Source organism: Miniopterus schreibersii, assembly GCF_964146895.1.
Source record: "Miniopterus schreibersii genome assembly, chromosome: 12".
In the NCBI taxonomy this organism is placed as follows: domain Eukaryota; kingdom Metazoa; phylum Chordata; class Mammalia; order Chiroptera; family Miniopteridae; genus Miniopterus; species Miniopterus schreibersii.
The window spans coordinates 39,412,702-39,431,692 of NC_138112.1; the positions used below are offsets into that span (position 1 = coordinate 39,412,702).

At 41.1% G+C, this 18,991-nt stretch overlaps 1 protein-coding gene across 1 annotated transcript; it reads left to right on the top strand.

The window, feature by feature from the left end:
- Positions 1–1,435: 1,435 nt before the first annotated feature.
- RBMXL2 (RBMX like 2) lies at positions 1,436–2,638 on the top strand (the record flags this gene model as incomplete). Its single annotated transcript, XM_081152971.1, has 1 exon — positions 1,436–2,638. The coding sequence occupies exon 1, from the start codon at positions 1,442–1,444 to the stop codon at positions 2,636–2,638; it is 1,197 nt and encodes a 398-aa protein (XP_081009097.1). The 5' UTR covers positions 1,436–1,441.
- Between the last annotated feature and the right edge of the window lie 16,353 nt (positions 2,639–18,991).

The window sequence follows — 18,991 nt, forward strand, 5'->3', positions numbered from 1 at the left end:
TTAAAAATAGATAACTCTAAGAAAAGTATATCCTACAAAAACCAAGTCAAGAAATTTTCAAAAATTGGAATAGACTCCAAACTAAAAGAAATTTAGGCAAAAATATCCCCCAGCTCAATATGAGAAAGAAAATCATACATAGGCCAATACCCTTTACGTTCAGAAATGTAAAATTTCTAAGAGCAAACAAAAATCAATGTATTTAAAAATGAATACATCTCATATAGGTTTACCTTAGAAATACAATGATTTAACAATAAAAATCTGTTACTGCAATTCATCACATGAACTCATGTGATGCATTTGGCTTTAACTTCCACTCATGCATGGTAAAAAATATTAAGACCTTAAAAGCATCCCCGTTGAAGTCAGAAACATAAAAACGCCTGCTATCACTAGCGCGCTCGTCATTACAGAGCTATTGCAACAACTAGTTAACACATGTACACACACAGACTTCTCATGCCTATTAACTTTTCACCATAGCAACCTCTGAAAAAATTACACTGTTTTTAAAAACAGCTCAAGTCCCACTAAACATAGTTTTTAAAAAGTTTTTTAATGTTAAAGTCTCAAGCGAAGATACCTTCACCAAGTTCTTCTGAACACTTGGGAGAATACTCTAAGGAACAAATTTGAATGCGTAATTTGTTTGAATGAACCCAAAACACTGTTTCTGGGAGTTCCTCACTGAAGAGGGGAGCCCTCGGTTTGTCACTCTCTGTTTTGCCTTTATTTTGTGGGAACGTGACTTTGGGTGCATAGCACCCTTACCTGAAAGCGCGGTGTCAACGCTCCGCGTCTACCAGCCGCTTAAAGGCTGACGGACGGAGACGACCGTGCCGCCAAAGCTCGAGTCCCTCTGCTTCCTGTTCCCCAGCCAACCGGCCACTGTCATCTGGTCCCCTTCGGCAAAAAAGTCACATACATTTTACGTCCAAACCACATTTTTAAACTTTAAAAATTTTTTTGGTTATTTCATTTTTCAATGAAGTTTTTTTTCTGTTTAAAAATAGTTTCGGTAATTGTAATGCATTACAATTCTCATTCAGAGTAATGGAAAAAATATATATTTTTGAACCTAAGTTTTTCATTGCACGGCGGAGCTTTAGGGAAGGCCTTAAACACCTTAAACCAGAGCCAGGTTAACCAAGCGAAGTTCAGAGACCGAAAGGCAGGTCGCCCAGCCGCCCCCCTCCCCGGAAGGAAGGGGGGGGATCGCGCTCCTCGGCGACCGACCAATCACAGGCCGCCGGGGAACCAGCCCCAGGCGGCACAATCCGGAGCGTTCCGCCTGCGCAGCGGGGCGGCGACCCAGGTTCTGGACTCCGCGGCGACGCGCCGGCGACCGGTAGGAGCCGCCCTCGGCCAGCGGGCTCGAAGGCCACGAGGGACGCCGCCTGTTCGCCTCCCACTGCCACTGGCCGCTCGACCCGCCGACATGGTGGAAGCGGATCGGCCCGGGAAGCTCTTCATCGGCGGGCTCAGCCCAGAAATCGACGAGAAAACCCTCGAGGCCGAGTTCGGCAAGTATGGCCGCGTCATCGAGGTGCTCCTGATGAAGGATCGAGAAACCAGCAAGTCCAGGGGCTTCGCGTTCGTCACCTTCGAAAGCCCCGCCGACGCCAAGGCCGCCGTCAGAGACATGAACGGCAAGTCCCTGGATGGTAAGGCCATCAAAGTGGCCCAGGCCACCAAGCCTGCGTTCGAGAGCGGCCGTCGGGGCCCGCTGCCCCCGTCCCGCAGCCGCGGTCGCCCGAGGGGCCTGCGCGGGGCCCGCGGGGGCGGTGTCGGCCCGCGGCGCTCCCCCTCCCGGGGCGGGTCCGCCGACGACGGCGGCTACGCGGGGGATTTCGACCTGCGGTCCTCCAGGGCCCCAATGCCCATGAAACGCGGGCCGCCGCCGCCGCGCCGCGCCGGGCCGCCCCCCAAGAGGGCCGCGCCGTCGGGCCCGCCTCGCAGCGGCGGCGGCGGCGGCGGCGGCGGCGGGATGCGCGGGCGGGCCCCGGCCGCGCGGGGCCGAGACGGCTACGCTGGGCCGCCGCGCCGGGAGCCGCCCCCGCGCCGGGACCCCTACCTGGGCCCCTGGGAGGAGGGCTACTCGCCCAGGGACAGCTACTCGAGCCGAGATTACCCGAGCGCCCGCGACTCCCGGGATTTCGCCCCCTCGCCCCGCGAGTACACCTATCGCGATTACGGCCACTCCAGTGCCCGGGACGACTTTCCGTCGAGAGGCTACGGCGACCGAGACGGCTACGGGGGCCGCAGCCGCGATTATGCCGACCATCCGAGCGGAGGCTCCTACCGGGATCCCTTCGAGAGCTACGGGGACCCGCGCAGCGGCAACCCCGCGCGGGGGCCCCCGCAGTCGTACGGCAGCAGAGGCCGCTACGACGAGTACCGGGGCTGCTCGCCCGACGCCTACAGCGGCCGCGACAGTTACGGCGGCGGCAGGAGCGACCGCTACTCCCGAGGCCGCGACCGGGTCGACCGAGCCGATCGCGGGCTTCCCACGTCCCTGGAAAGGGGGTGCCCTCCGCCGCGCGATTCTTACAGCCGGTCGGGCCGCCGGGCTCCCAGAGGGGGAGGCCGCCTAGGAAGCCGCCCGGAGAGAGGGGGAGGCCGGAGCAGATACTAAGTTCCAACAGACTTGGGACCAAAATCCGTCTTCAAAGAAACGAACGAAAAGAAGGCCCTGTTCTATGGTAACTACCCAAGGACTGGTACAAGGAAGAGTTGTGTTCACCTTTTGAGAATTTCCTGTTAACTTCCTCTCCCATAATTTTGGTTCTTTTGAGAGGAAAAAGTTAAAACTCGTTTAATTTCGTTTTGGAATTGTTAACGTTTATTTCAACAAGCTCAGTTTTAAAGCATCACTTGAATCTGCGTACTGGTCTTCTTATATTTCCAAGTAGAAATTCAGCTAACAGCTTCCTCCCTTCTCAATTTTTCCTTTTAAATGAGGCAAACAGTTCTGAGATCTTTTACAAATATCAGCCCACCTAAAGTGGAAAAATGGATCATTCTGTCCATTCAAATCAACTAGATTTTTGGGGGGAGAGTGGGAAGGATTGGTGTACGCTACTCTTAAGATTTCAGGGGGTCTTTGAAACTGAATCTCAGTGTTCCCTGTATTGAAAAACAAACGACCAGCAACAACAAAAACCACTTAAATCAGATGATAATGTAAGGAAAGTTCTATTGATAAATCAAAAAAAACACAAAATGGATAATGCTGGCCCATGGTTTGCCGTTTTGCCTTTTCTTTGGGCATCTGCGGAATCTCTTGTCCCCTTGCTCCCCAAAATACCATTCATGTGTGTTGGGCAAGGATGGAATGCCAAATTAAAAATTTGGCCAACCAACCACAATGCTGCAAAACGTTTTTAAAACCAGAAAACAATAACATTTATTTTCACCACCACCACATTATTGAGAAACAGGTAGAAAATATACCAATGGTGGATTTGGGGATCTTAATCGCTTCCATTCCTATCTCCAAGCTACTTGCCTTTGGCTCTAGAGCCAGCTGCTGGCTCCTGTGGAAAGAACTGGGCTTATTCCCCTAAGGGTGGAGGAATTACCTGTGAGCAACATCAGAAACTCAGAGAATCCTTGAGAGAGCTTGGCAATTCAACATCTGAGGATCTCAACCTGGTGTGAGAGACTTGGGTCTTCCTGCCCATAAAAGCAGGGGATGGGGTGAGTGTACCATATATTAAGGTGGGGAAGGGTTTGAGCAGACAAAGATCAGAGAAGCTTCCTCCAAGGTGACTCTGAGGGATATAACAATGCCCTTTTTTACCTAAGGCACAGGGCAAGAAACACCTTTCCACTCAACAGCTGTGGAATTTCCCTATTTATCTGAAAGAAAGTAATTGTACAGTCAAGGGACTCTAGCGACCAGAGAAAGAAGGATTAGGTTAAAATTTTAGAATCTATGTTCAGCATAATAATTACTGGAGGAAACAGACCAACACCTGAACAACAAAAAGTACTTAAAGAGATCTGAATGCAACACACTGACATACACAACTAAAACATGATTTTTTGACAAAATAATAAAATAGATGAATTACAGGAAAGGCTGCGTTAGTGGCCCAGAAGACCAAATGTAAGAAATAGCTGGAAAAAAAATCCAGGAATTAATCTAGCAAAAATGGGTAAGACCTTTATGGAAAAATTATTAATCTTTATTAAAGGACATAACGGAAGACTAAGTAAATGGAGAGTCATATCATGAAATGGTTGGTAACACTTTTTATTATAACTATTCTCAGCCTCACCAAATTAATTTGGAAAATCAGTACAACTTCAAATGAAATTACAACCTGATTTTTTTTCCACACAGCTCCCCTCCCCTCTTTCCTGATAACACCATTTATTTGTGTTGATCAACGATGGAATACTAAATAAGAGATTTGGCCAACAGCCACAAAACTGAAAACAAAAAGTCAAATAGCTTCATTTCACTATGAACAAATTATTAAGAAACAGGTTAAAAAAAAAAAAAAAAGATACTAATGGGAGATTTAGCTAATCTTAAAACTTTTATGGTGAAATAAAGAGCAAGAAGAGCCAAAAATATTCTGAAAAACAATTAGAAAGGACTCACTCTACTTACTCATTCTTCCAAAAGAATGCTTAGAAATCAATTTAAGAAAAAATACCAAGAAAAAATAATTTTTGCAATACCTAGTAATGTTGGAGCATACAGTGCATTACCCTATGGCTTACTGCAAAGTTCTAGTGATTTAAACTGTGTGTTACGGACCAAAGATAGACCAGTAGGCCAAAATAGCCTAGAAACAGGCCCACTTGTGTATGAAAACATGATCTATGACAGAAATAGCTTTAAAAGCTATTGGTGAAAGGATGGATTTTTAAAATTCCTATTTCTGTGCAAAAAGATAAAATGAGTTATCCTAACATGCAGCATACACAAAAACACATTCTAGATGGTTTGAAGATGTAAATGTGAAAAGGCAATTTTTTAAATACTTAGAAGGAAATGGAGAAGAAATGTGCCGCACTGAGGTAGAGAATTCCTTTTTAAGACATAAAAAGCACAAACCTAGAAGAAAATTGACATAACTTTCCATATTAAGATATTTTTATGATAAAGACACAGTGAAATATAAAACCATAGATTGAAAGAATTTATTTGCATTGAAATAACTTCCAAACGAATGCTTAGAAATCAATTTAAGAAAAAACAGCAAGGAAAAATAACTTCAGCAATGCCTAGAAATGTTGGAGGGTTCATGACTTGTGATCCAGAAATTTCACCAAGGAGAGGAATCTAGAGAAATTTTCACATGTACACAAGGAGATATACACAGATGGGGCCTTACAGCATTCTTTCAATGTTTAAGAAGTAGAAGCAGTCCACCTGGAGGGGATCAACTAAGGTTTGTTATAATGAAGTTCAATGTAGAAGCTAATGTGAATCATCCAGACCCACGTTCATCCACAAAGGTAAATATCAAAATATTTATTTGGGGGAAAAAGGCAAATTGCATAAATACAGGTATAATGAGTAAAAGGGCAGAAATATGATTGGAGTGATACACAAGGATATTTCGTGTGAGAAAGAAAGGAAGATGGAATGAGTAGTGGTTTCAGCTGAATCTGTAGTGTTTTGCTTTTTAAAAAGGGATTTTTTTAGATCTTAGCCATTGTAAATAACGCTACTATTAACATAGGGGTGCATATATTCTTTCTAATTGTTGTTTCTGGATTCTTAGGATATATTCCCAGAAGTGGAATCGCTGGGTCAAATAGCAGTTCCATTTTTAATTTTTTGAGAAATCTCTACTGCTTTCTACAGTGGCTGCACCAGTCTGCATTCCCACCAGCAGTGTACTAGGGCTCCCTTTTCTCCACATCCTCACCAGCACTGGCTTGTTGATTTATTGATGGTACATGAGTGGATAAAAAAGCTGTGGGACATTTACACAATGGAACACTATGCAGCTATAAAAAAGAAGGCTCTCTCACCTTTTGAGAAGCATGGATGGACCTGGAGATAATTATGCTAAGCAAACAAGCCAGTCAGAGAAAGACAAATATCACACGATCTCACTTATATGTGAAATCTAATGAACAAAATAAACAGGAACAAAATAGGTCCAGAGACATGGATGCATGGAACAGACTGACAAATCTCAGAGGGAAGGGTGTTGGTGGGAAGAGGTTAACCAAAGAACTTATATGCATATATGCATAACCCATGGACACAGACGACAGTGCAGTGAAGGCCTGGGGTGGGTCGAGAGCCAGGTGGAGGGGGGCTAAGGAGAGGGGGATATGGGGGACATCTGTAATACCCTCAACAATAAAAATAATTTTTTTAAAAAAGGAATGATTTTTAGCAAAAATGACAGGGTTACCACCTAAAATTTCTGTGGTGTATACATTGGCATCTCATTGTTATTCTATAATTTTTAAATACTTCATAACACAAATTTTAATATGAAAAATAGAGCTTAGCACACCACCAGCATATAATGGCTACCCAAAAATGTTATCTATTATTCAGAAACCACCTCAGTTGCAAATCTCTGACCTTGACAGTGATTCTCCCAGCTTTGTTCTGTCATCCTTATGGGTGGTGCCTTATTCTACTCGACTCAGTAAAGAACCTTCCTCTCGAGACTGTTCCCACAGCTAGCTCACCATAACCTCTAGGGTAGAAATTGCAAATTGAAAAATCTTAGAAAGTACACTTTTTCTCTTTGACACCTTTAATTCTTTTTGAACCATAATAGTGATGAAAACTTTTTCCAATTAACAGAACAGCTATTTCTGAAGATAATCTCCTGAATATTGAAACTATTAATTTTTTTTTTTAACTGAGGTGTAAACATTTGGAAATAAAAGACTTACCCAGAGCTTAGATGAATTCAGAAGTCACAGCATACAAAGGCTGTGGGTTTCTCATGTGCATGTATAACAGCCCCAATATTTCTTTGCTGAATATTAATGTATTAAAGCTATCTTTGTAGGAAAATCTGAAAGAGATCTAGTCAGTTGAGAACTCTTGTTTATAATTGCTTTCACAGTGATGAACTAGAGGGCGGGGAACACATTGGGCATTTCAAAAGACTTATCCACTGGGTATAATTTAAGAAATGTGCATGTCCTAACCAAAACCTTTATGTTTTCTATCTTGAGTTTGCCTACTCAGCTTATGCCTGAGACCCCCATCTTCACATTCTTTCTGTCCAAAATGGTTTCAGGAGCATCCAAACTGTCCATGGGACAACTGGCACCATTACTGAATACTTCCCCACCAGGTGAGGCCTAAGCACCTTCCACCTCTGACTGTAACCTGAATTCTGCTGTGGGTCCTGGGGTTCTCTCTGAATGCTGGAGGTAGACTTCTTTCCCCCTTTTTTAATCTCCTCTTTTTCCTTTGCCTCAGGCCAGGTATTACAGGAAGACTTTTCTACCTGCATTCCTCCTACCTGGAGCCTCATTTCTCAGCCTTTACATTATGTGTGGTTCATGTACCTCTCTTTTAGCCTTTACCTAAAGGTAATGTGATTTTCCTCCTGTTCCTCCACAAAAATTTCCTTTTTGGGGACAGTTGCTATGCCCTTCTCTGTCGGGCATATTTAAGGACTCACCAGGCAGAATCAGACTGTTGCTTTCACTGTGCACAATGGAATCCAGTGGTGGTGGGAATTTCTTTCAGAATCTGTATGTTCTGTTTGTGGTGAAATTTATTATGACGCTAATTTATCTTGTAGTGTAGCACATTGAAGAACTCTTTCAAAATGACTCTGAGACTAAATATTTTGTGAGTGGCATTGACCATGAGTATCAAGGGCAAAAATAAACTAGAGGAACTACAGAGCAACAATGACCCTATTGAAAGTATTCCGCTATCATTTATTAAAGTCCTCCAGGAGACAGACTCTCAGAGACAGAGGAGTAGCAGTTGGGGGCTGCCCAGGTGCATTCTAGGGGGATGCACAGAGATGCAGGATTGGACATCGGCTTTAGGAGAGAGCTCTTACACTGGGGCTCTGGGGCTTTTGGGTTGCATGACACAGGAAGTGCCAGTCCCACCCTGGAATGATTAGGGGTTAGGATATAATAGTAGTATGTCATGACAGAATCTTAGCTCTAACCCTCTTGTGACTCAGTGTCCATGGCTGGGATTTGGGAGTTAGGCATTGGTAATGAAATGTCTTCAGACTGGTCAAAAATGGGACATTGAGACTCTTGGTGGAGGTTTTTGGCCAGCCCACCTGTCAAGAACTGGGAAGTCAGAGGCAGTAGAATAAGAATGAGGGTGGCAAAGATGTTACCATAAATAACATCTCTTTTAAGGTGCTGTGGGGGCTGGGGTCGAAGTCTTGCAGTGGAAGGCCTGTGACATAGCAAACTAGCGGCAGGATTTGCTGCATCAGCATTCATGGTTGGGGAAGCACTAGCCCTGTTCTGACATAGCTGCAGGGGCAGCTGTGGTCTAGGCTGTGTGGCTGGCCACAACTGATGGTCTTAAAAACAGGGCCCTAACCAATTCCCCTGAACTTTGTTTAAGGCCAGTCATTTTCTGGGAGGCCATTCCGCTGGAGATTAGTTTTGGACAAGTTAATTCTTACCTCTTGCTAAACAACTGAGACCCCGTGATGCACAAAAGTAGACATTGTTAATCCTCGAAGGGATCAATTTCCAAAGGGAAAGCTAGATTTTGGGTAAAAATGTGGAATTTTAACTATTATAAGCATGAAAGCGTTAATTACATAGTGCTGTGAGCTACTATATATTAACAAAGGTTTGGTGTAGTTTAGGACGTCAGAGGACGCATCTTTAAGGAAATGACTGAATTAAGATGTGAGGGATGAGTAAGCACTAGATTGCTGTGGAAATTAAATGAGAATATAGTAAAGCATGTAGCACATAGTAAGCTCAGTAAATAGAGGCTGTGGTTTTTTATTGCTATTCTTTTTTGGCATCAAGATAGTTTCTGCTGGAAGTTTAAGCTATATAGATAAGAGTGCAGGAACACAGATGAGTCGCTAATGTATTAATTTAAGAAGGCGCACCTTGAGGCTGGTTTCCAGGAGAGCAAAAATGAGGAACACCAAAACGTGAGTCAATAAATAAGAAATTCAGGAAATATGAGATCCGTGTGAGGTCACACTAATAGGAAAAAATGAATAGGTAAAATGCAGAAACTGGGAAACAGCCATGGATTGTCTGGATTAATGTTCCAGAATAAACTGCATATTCACTGATACTCCCTTTAAAGTCTCAGAGTCACCGTTACAGAGAAAGTCCCTCTTTTTAAAGAAGTTAGGGCTACTTGAATCTGAAATGAACCAAATGCTGTCTTTATCCTCAAGGCACTTGAAATCTAGTGTGGATGACAGATTGTTCTGCATCAAACTACCTGGAATGCAAAACAGGGAGAGAGAAGTACTGTGAGATCGTCATGGGGGGTGCTGAGGGAAGAGATGAATTCTGGTTAGAGGAAGGCTTTTCGGAGGATGTGAATTTCAAGGTTTTCTCTGAGACAAGGAAGTTCCTCTTTGGTGTGTGTATGTTACCCATTTTAACTAAGATAGGTCCTTTTTTTATATATTTGTAGTTAATGGTAGGATTGTCCTCATCTTTGTTGATTTTATTTCCCTCTCTGTTAATTTCCATGTACTTTATTCCATTGCCACTTGGAAGCCATTGAAACTTCTGAAGATAGGAGTGGTGATCTGAGCTGCACTCGACTCTTCCATCCCTGGCATCTGAAATATGGACGACAGAGAAAGGTTGGAGGTAGGGGGCCATCCTATACATGATAAAGCTTACATTTTTTATATTCAAAATTGCCTGGAAACTAGGTAAAAGTATTTCCTGGCTCTGAACAGAGGTTAAAATGCCAGTAGATGGCACCAAAAGCTTAAGGATTGTGGCTTTGTGGCTGCTCCTGTTTACCAGCCACCTAGTTCCAGGGCCTGAGTTTTAAGGGTGGGTGGTGCTTGTGCCGTTCCTTTGGTATACAATGAAAATGAAATAGAGGCAACTGGAAATCTTCATATAATCAGATACTGGGGATTGTGTATATTAGGAAAGACTATAAGTATACCCAAGTGTGTACAAATATTCAAATTTGGTAGAGAAAGATAGATAATTCAATAAGTAATACTGATCAATTGGCTAAATACTTTAAGGAAAAAAATATATATATACACATACCTACATATATATGTATATATATGTATATATATTCTTATCAGTACATTTCAAATAAATTCCATTTTTAGATAAGCTTTTTAAAAACCTTTTAGAAATTGTGGTAAAATACAATTTTAAGATTTACCATCTTACTCATTTTTAAGTGTATCTTTAGTGGCATTAGGTACATTCACACTGTCCTACCATCATCACCATCTACCCACAGAACTCTTTTCATCTTGTTAAATGGTGGATTAACTTTTTAAATGTAAAAAATAGAAACTGCAAAATGCTTAGAAGAAGATATAGATGTTTATTTATATAATCTTGAGTTTGGGAAGATTTTTATAGGCCCAGCAGCAGAAGTATCAAAAGTTATAAAGTGACTTGATTATATAAAGACTAACACTTCCTTTCTAACTAAATAAGTGTACTCACTTATTATATATACTTATACACATATATAAGGCATCCCCAAAAATGTATACACACACTTTGAATAAAGGCAGTGTTTATTATAAAGGCAGTGTTTATTAAAATACATTTTATTTTCAAAAACTGAGCTCTCAGCTGTTAAAGTGCATATACATTTTTTTGAGACACCCTGTATATTTATTCTCTTGGCAGACTTCACCTTCATATGGTTAGAGAACTATAACACTGAGGTCCCTGTTTCCTTGCTGGCTGTCAGCTGGGACTGCTCTCAGCACCTAGTGGCCACCCCCCAGTTCCTTGCCATGTGACCCTCTCACAGGACCTTTCATAACATGGCAGCTTATTTTTTCAAAGCCTGCAAGAGAGAGTCCCTCCAGTCTGAAATGCAGACTCTTTCATAACAACCAGTGGAACAGAACATTACATAACATCTGTGTAGTATCTCCGCAGTCATGGAGGTGACATCCCATCACCTTTGCCACATAATGAAACCTAATCAAGGGAATACCCCCCCCCCATGTATGTTTATCACATGGAGGAAACATGAAATGTGAGTTTTAAGAACACACTCAAAACTGGATGAGAATAGGGGCTTATGGGGCTTTGTTAAGTAATGTATTAGACTATAATTGTATTGTATTTTTAATAAATTTAAAGTCTAAATTTATGTTGGACTTATAAAGAAACTATACAGTTAAAAAAAGAGGTTTTATATATTTAGGGTAAATATCATAATATTAGTAGAAATTATGTAAACATTTAGTTTGTTTAATCCAATAGTCTTCAAATTCAACAATAAGGGGTTGAGAGAGGTTAAGATCATTTTGACCTATATGCTCTCTAAGTTTTCTTCCTGGCTCTAATGATAGTAATAGAAATAATTAATATTTTGGAGTGAATCCTCTGAGCAGGCATTGAGGATTCACTCAGTGAGTGAATTTACCTCATTTAATCTTCACAGTGACCCTATGAAGTAGTAGATACCTTTTTTATACCATATTTCAGATGAAGAAACTGAGGCCTAGGGTAGGTAAGTAATTTGCCAAAGGTAACAGAAATAAAAATTTGGTGGAGTAATATTTTTAACACAATTAAGTTGCCTCTAGAGCCCAAGGTTTTACTTACTAGGTTATACTGCCTGAAAAAAAGTCACCTGTGCCAAGCAGGGCCCTAGCATAAGAGCCAAGTCTCTATGATATCAATCCACATGGCTCAGTTCTCACCTTGAAACTCTAGGAAAAATTACTAAATGGGGAATGTTCTATCCCCTGTTTAATAAGCATTCATATTTCAGAATGATAGAACATATTTAATGAGGAGAAGAAATATATGAAAAATTAGTATGTAGCTTACTTAACAAAGATAAGGCCCCACTCAGTCCCTAGTTTAACCTAGTGTGTTAATATCATTTTATAACTCACGTCAGGCTTCGTGAAAAACAATTAGGCATAGAGCAGGGATGGCTGCTATGGCATTCTGCTGGCTGCTGCCTGTTCTTAGTTACTTTTAATCATTAACATCTTTACAGTTAGCACCTTGTCCCTCAATCACGACGGCTATTTTGAACTAAGGAATCTCACAACAAAAGTGAATTGGAATTGATAATGTATGTTTTTTAAAAACCCTATAGTTATTTTTGGTATCAAATCCAGAGTCGAGTGCAGCTTTGTCAGAATCTTGGGGTGACACTACCTTCATATGGCCCACTTTTGTCTGGATGTCACTTAAGATAAATCCTTCTAGGTATTCGACTCCTTAGCTCAATCATCCCCTCACCCAAATCCTCCAACTACCTCAAAGGCAACGACTCACTGACTCTTGTCCGTTTGAGACTGTAAACTCATAGATGGCCTAATTTCCCCCATTACATTATGATGCTGTCTGCTTCTGTTGTTTCAGTAACATCAAGATACATAAGATTCTTTCTCTGGTCTCGAATTTGTTCCATTACAAAGTTCTTATTTTCATTTGTGTTTTATTTTATTATTGAGGCCACAAGTAGCAGTGGTTTTAGGCTTCCTTTTAGTCTGGGAATTCGTTATAAGCCTTTTCCTCCAGACCCCATTCTGTGTTTGGGTGAACCTAACTTCTATAGTTGATATTATGATGGGTGTTCCCACCAAAATTAGAGACTTGGGAAAGAGAATCATTTGTATGATGTTTAATTAGGGGGGATGATCTTGGGATAGTAGCCACTCTGGGCATTTAGACAGCCTGAAAATGTGATTCCACTTTTCAGATGCTCAGTGATTTCCAAGAAAACGTCCCACCCACTGGAGAGGAATGAAGGGCACGGGCATGTGAGAGGGGGCCCCTCTGAGCTGGCGGCTGTCCTCACCCTCCCTGTCGCTCATTTAGTGCCGATTAAGTCAACACTTACTCCTGGCTGAACATGGTTCGGAAAGGTGGGAATGTCAATAAGTGACACGGATCAAGGTCTGTTTCTTTGAGCAATTATCTCTCAGTCCAGTGGAGAATCAAAACGCACACACCAGCCATTGCCACCTAACCACATGTGGAGAACAAATGAGAACACTCCACCTTCACACTGGCAGCAGGGAGCAAGCTTTTGCTTTGGAACAGGAGAAAAATTGAAGGCCAGAAATGAATGTAAATGAAAGACTGAAGTGAAGTAGGGTCTGGATAAAACCATCATGTGTTTCCTCTTTATGTCTCGTGAAATATTTTTGACAGCAGAACTCCAAAAATACATCATAACAGAGAACTTAAAAATTGCTTTGAAGAAATACCATTTCTCTGATAGGAGGAAGTCATAAATATTATGAACATTTTGGTAACACTAAAATAACAAACTAAGAAGATTAGTTCTCACCAAATGGGTGTTATGGCCTCAATAACAACATTGCTTTTATTTATTTTCATTTCCAATGCAGTAAGCATTGTACATGTAACTAGTCTATTTGGATTAACTCCTCTGGGCTTCATTTGTTCTGGGAAGGATTAGTAACAAAGCCAGATTTACGAACTTTGGATGTGCTGTTTTGAAACACCCATCTGATTTTAAACATGTTTCTAAACAACCATGTTTATAAACCCAAAATGATACCCAGGAGAGATGAAACTAAGCAGGCCTCGCTCCTTAGGGTGTGACTGTTGACTAACCAGAGCAATAGCTATAGAAGTAAGAAGAGCCGTGGAGCAGCACTCAGCCAAGGGCCAATGCCCTGCTGTGGCAACAGGCACTATCCTGGCCTGCGAGAGGGCCTGGGCTGGTCCTCCTCATGCTTTCAGATGGTGCTTTCCCAGCCTCAGATAGTTTCTTTACACACGCGCACTGTTAAGTACTTGGCCGGATGCCCTAGGTGGACCCCCTGCAGATGCCCAGAGTCCTCTCTCTGTGCCACATTCTTCTTCTGCTTGTCTGCCCTGCCTGTGGCAGTGGCCTTGTCCCCCGGCCCCTCACCGTATATCCTCAACTAAGGGCTTCTTAGTTAAGGCCAGGATCTGCCTAGATCCCCTCTTGCTGGTCTCAGTAAAAGAGGCATTTTAATAGAAAAATATAAATTATAGAAATAGATTCAGAACACATACAATATGTAAATAGGATAATAACCACGGAAACAATTTAAAATCTGTAAAGGAATGAACTCTCAAAGCACCCTTGTTTTGTTCAGATTTTAAAGAAATAACTCCCATGCTATATAAATCATTAAAGAGTATTTTAAAAAGTGGACAGTGTTTAAGTTCATTTTACAAGCCAGTGTAAACTTGCTCCCAAACTGACAAAAATACCAAAATATGAACAGTGTAGGCACCTTTCACCCATAAATGTAGATAAAATCATATTCTCAGCCATGGTAAACTGAACCACACAACATTTGAAGAATAATACTCCGTGAGCAAATAGTAATGTAGCTCTATAAAATCTGTTAATACTGTCTTTCATACAGGAGACCAGAGGAAAAAGAGATCACAGCCGTCTCCGTAGATTCCAGTGAGGCATTAATAAAAACTCAGTATCCATTTCTGATACAGACTTTTGGTAAACCAAAACCATAACATGATAAAATGCATTTTAAAATATCATCCCACAGCGTTATTAATACTAAGACAGAAGGAGTCTGATGAAGCTAGAAATAAGATGGGTGTTACCATCACAGTGACTCTATATTGATCTAGAATGTGAGCATCTGAAAAAAGCTAGTTAAAAGGAATTAAATAAGGAGATGAAATATGTGCTGATAACATGGTTATTTACATTTAACTGTTTACAAATGAGGGAGGAGCAATACTTTCAATGTCAAGAATGAAACTATTTTTGACCCTAACCCTACTCACTTTTCAAAAATTAGAATGTTTCTACTCTCTAGTTTTCCACCTATCACCCTTTGCAGTTTGGAATGAAATCATTGGGATTTTAGATATTTACGATTTATTGTTTTTATAGCTCTCCTGTCAAAAATAGTGATTATGTCATTTAATTCCCCTGGGATATTTTAAAATTATGTAGTATAAGTTTTGTTCATTTTTAATAGTTACTGCCAATTTTTTATACCATCTTCCCTTTTATTAAGATTTTTTAAAATTTAAATTCATTTTGTTGTCAGCTAAAGTAAAGTCTAGAATAGCTTTTAAGGGTGGAAATGTGGTTGGTAGATTTTCTGAGTTCTTATATGGTTCAAATGTCTGTCAGTGGATTACAGAATGCACGCTTGCAAGACCAGATAGAAAGGGTTGGGGTGTGTATCGCTTTCAAGATTGTGTAGCTAATGCTAAATTGATTTTCTGGCATTTATTGTTATGGAGCAGAAATCTGAGGCCAATAGGACTCTCTTTCCTTTGTGATCCCATCTTTTCTTTTTACTTAAATGCTGGTTTGAATTTACTTTTTAATCCTTATAATTCACAAGTTTTATGAGGATACCTTTTTAAAGATTATATTTCCTTGCGAGTAAAATGAAACAGTTCAACCTGAAAATTCAAGTTCTTTAGTTCAAGGCATGTTTTTCTTTTATTTTATTGATTTTGAACCACACAACACATTCAAAGAATAATACACTGTGAACAAATAAGAATGTGGTTTTATAAAATCTATTATTATAACCTTATATCAGTAGATCAAAAGAAAAACTCACACGATCATATCCACAGATTCCAATGAAGCATTAATAAAAATTCAGTATCCATTTGTGATAGAAACTCTTTTGAGATTGCTTTTTACATGCATATTTCATGTGCTTGATTTGTGCTCCATGTCTCTGATATTTTCTCTCCTCCTTCTGTCCATCTTGGGCCATTTCCTTTGAGGTTTAAGAATTTTTCTTGAGTTTGTATTTGCTTTGTTATCTCAGCTTTTTTCTCACAGCCAATCTCTTGTTTTCTGACTCCATTTAAAAATTTCACCGCCTGGCCGGGCGAGGCTCAGCGGTTGAGCATTGACCTAGGATCCAGGCAATCGGGGTTCGATTGCCAATCAGGGCACATGCCCGGGTGGCAGGCTCAATCCCCAGTCTGGGGCGTGCATGAGGCAGCCGATCAATGACTCTCTCCTCACTGATGTTTTTTTTCCTCTCTCTCTCTCTCTCTCTCTCTCTCTCTCTCCTTTCCCTTTCCTCTTTCTGAAATCAATAAAGATATATTTTTTTAAAAAGATTCAATTTAAAAAACAAATTTCACCAATCATGCTTTTTAAGCTTAATTCATATTGTGCTTCTCTTATAATTTTATATTCTATTTTCATAAATCATAATGTACTTCCCAAATCTTGTTGAGTATGTGAATTGGAGATTTTCTAATGATATTTCTTTTTTAGGACAAGAAGTTTACTTGGGGTGGCCAGTGGGTGGGGCATTGTTCAGATTTGTGAGCTCAGTCCCTCTTGTTCACTGATGAGTATTTTCATAGTCCAGGTATCTTTGTTCTTTTATGTGTGTTTTTTTTAATCAGTTTTGTTTTGTTTGTTTGTTTTTTAAATATATCTTTATTGATTTCAGAGAGAGGAAGGGAGAGGGAGAGAAAGAGAGAAACATCAATGATGAGAGAGTCATTGATCTGCTGCCTCATGCACGGCCCCCACTGAGGATCGAGCCCGAAACCCGGGCACATGCCCTGCCCGGGAATCAAACCGAGATCTCCTGGATCCTAGGTCGATGCTCAACGGCTGAGCCACGCCTGGCCAGGCTTCTTTACATTTTATCTGCTGAGGGATGGCTCTGTTTTAGCAGAATGGAGGCAGGGTGGCCTTTGTCAGAGACTGTGTTGGTTCCTTTCAAATACTTGAAATACCAACAAAGAGAAGTAGACATTTTATATTTTCTCAAGTTTTACTTTGCCATTTTAGAGACGCAGAAACCTATAAGGAAAATTAAAGCTGTAGAGCTAGGAGCAGCCAAAGCAAGGAGCATTGTCCTGGTGCTCAAAAGATAGGTGTCCTTGTGCACTGTGGCAGTTCAAGTACAGAGCTCTGTGCCTTCCTTTTTCCTCCTTTGTTTCCTCCTCCTCTGCTGTCATCCCCCCTCCTCCTCTTAGTCTTATTTATTTTTGTCTCGGTTTTCTTTTTCAATGTTTATTGCAAAATATATCATGCATGCAGAAAAGAGCAGAAAATTATTTGTACAGTGTAGGGGGAAATTGTAAAGTGAACACATAGATAATTACTAACTAGATTGAGTCAGAGGTCAGTCCCCCATGGCCTCTCCCCACACGTAACTCCTCTACTCTCCTGGACGTAACCACTCCCCTGACTTTTGAATAATCACCTTCTTGCTTTTGTTTATATTTTAATAACCCAACTATATTCTTAAATAATATGATGCAGTTTTGCTGGATTTATTTTCTATGAAAGGAATGATTACTGTATATTTTCTTTTGTTACTTTCTTCTTTTGCTCAGTATCATATTTGTAAGATTTATCCATATATTGTTTTAAATATGTCTTTATTGATCATTGATCAGTTGCCTCCTGCAGGCCCCCAACTGGGGGTCGAGCCTGAAACCCGGGCATGTGCCCTGACCGGGAATCAAATCCCGATCTCCTGGATCCCAGGTCGATGTTCAACCGCTGAGCCAGGCCAGCCGGGCAGATGTATCCATATTCCTGATTGTGGTGGTAGTTTATTAATTTTCTGTTCTGTTTTAAATTTCATTCCCTTGTATGAGTAACCATAGCTCATTCACTCATCTTCGGACAATTTTGAACAGTGCTACTCTCAGCATCCTTGCGTCTCTGGATCTAGAGTGTTGACTAAATCATGCCAAAGTGCCTTTCCAGGGTCGCGGCCTCAGTGTGTAGTCCCCCCAGCCATGTTTGTGAATACCGTTGTTTCACCTCCTTCCAACTCTTGATATCATCACACACTCATTTACCAGCCATTCTGATGGGGGCTCGGCTCAGTACCGAAGCGTCCCCTGGTATGCGGGGCAGAGCAGGCCGCTTCGTGTCCGTCTTGCCCGTATACTGAGGTCCAGCTCTTGGAGGGAAGCTGTCCTTGTAGAACCCTCACCCTGATGCAGCCCGGATTTGCTCTTGTCCCCCAAGCCGAAGCAAGCCCTGCAAACTCCTGTTAAAGGTTCAGAGGATTTGGTATATGTCCTAGGAAAAGTTTCTTCACTTACATTTTGGCCTAATAATTTCTATTTTGGCAGGTGTTTGATACATTTAAGATTTATTTTTGTTATATATATTTTGTCAAAATTTTTAACTTGTTTTTTTTTAATCTTTGTAGAGCAGATCAGGTGGGCTCTAACAGCCTTACATCTTCACTTTTTTCCTCTAATTGTGTGATTGCCTTTTTAAAATACCACCACATTAGGAGCCTTACCTTAATTAGCTGGTAATCTGTGCTGTGGACCTGGATTCTTCGTTTTGACAATATCATACCCCTTTGTGTTCCAGTAGGATTTAGATAGGCCTCCTTCCCTGCAAATGCTCCGGTTTCCCCCCTTTCAGCACCAAATAAAGGCACTGGGAAGGTGACTAGGGAACAGCTTTGATTAATTAGGAATTACCTTGGCATTGCTTTCCACTTACTCCCAGACAGGCTTTTGTCTCTTGCAGGAAATTATAGTTTGGTAATTTTTTCCTATCTTATATCCGTTATATCTTTTAAAATATTCTCAGTGTAGCTGACAGGTAAAATACAATGTCCCATAGTCTCCTCATTGATTCCTCGCTCATTATATCCTTTTGGTCCTTTCGATGAGAACTCAGAAGGGATTGAAGATAGGATTTAAACTAATATGTTCATGATGCCACCCTGAACAAGAATTCAGTGTGTAAATGTTCATTTTGTTATAACTTTATTGCTAATGTACCATACTCCTCAGCTATTTAGGAAACTTTGTGCTTTTATTTTTTTCAATTTCAACTTTTCCCCTGCTACTGGCTTTTCTCCACCCGCATTTAGCCATG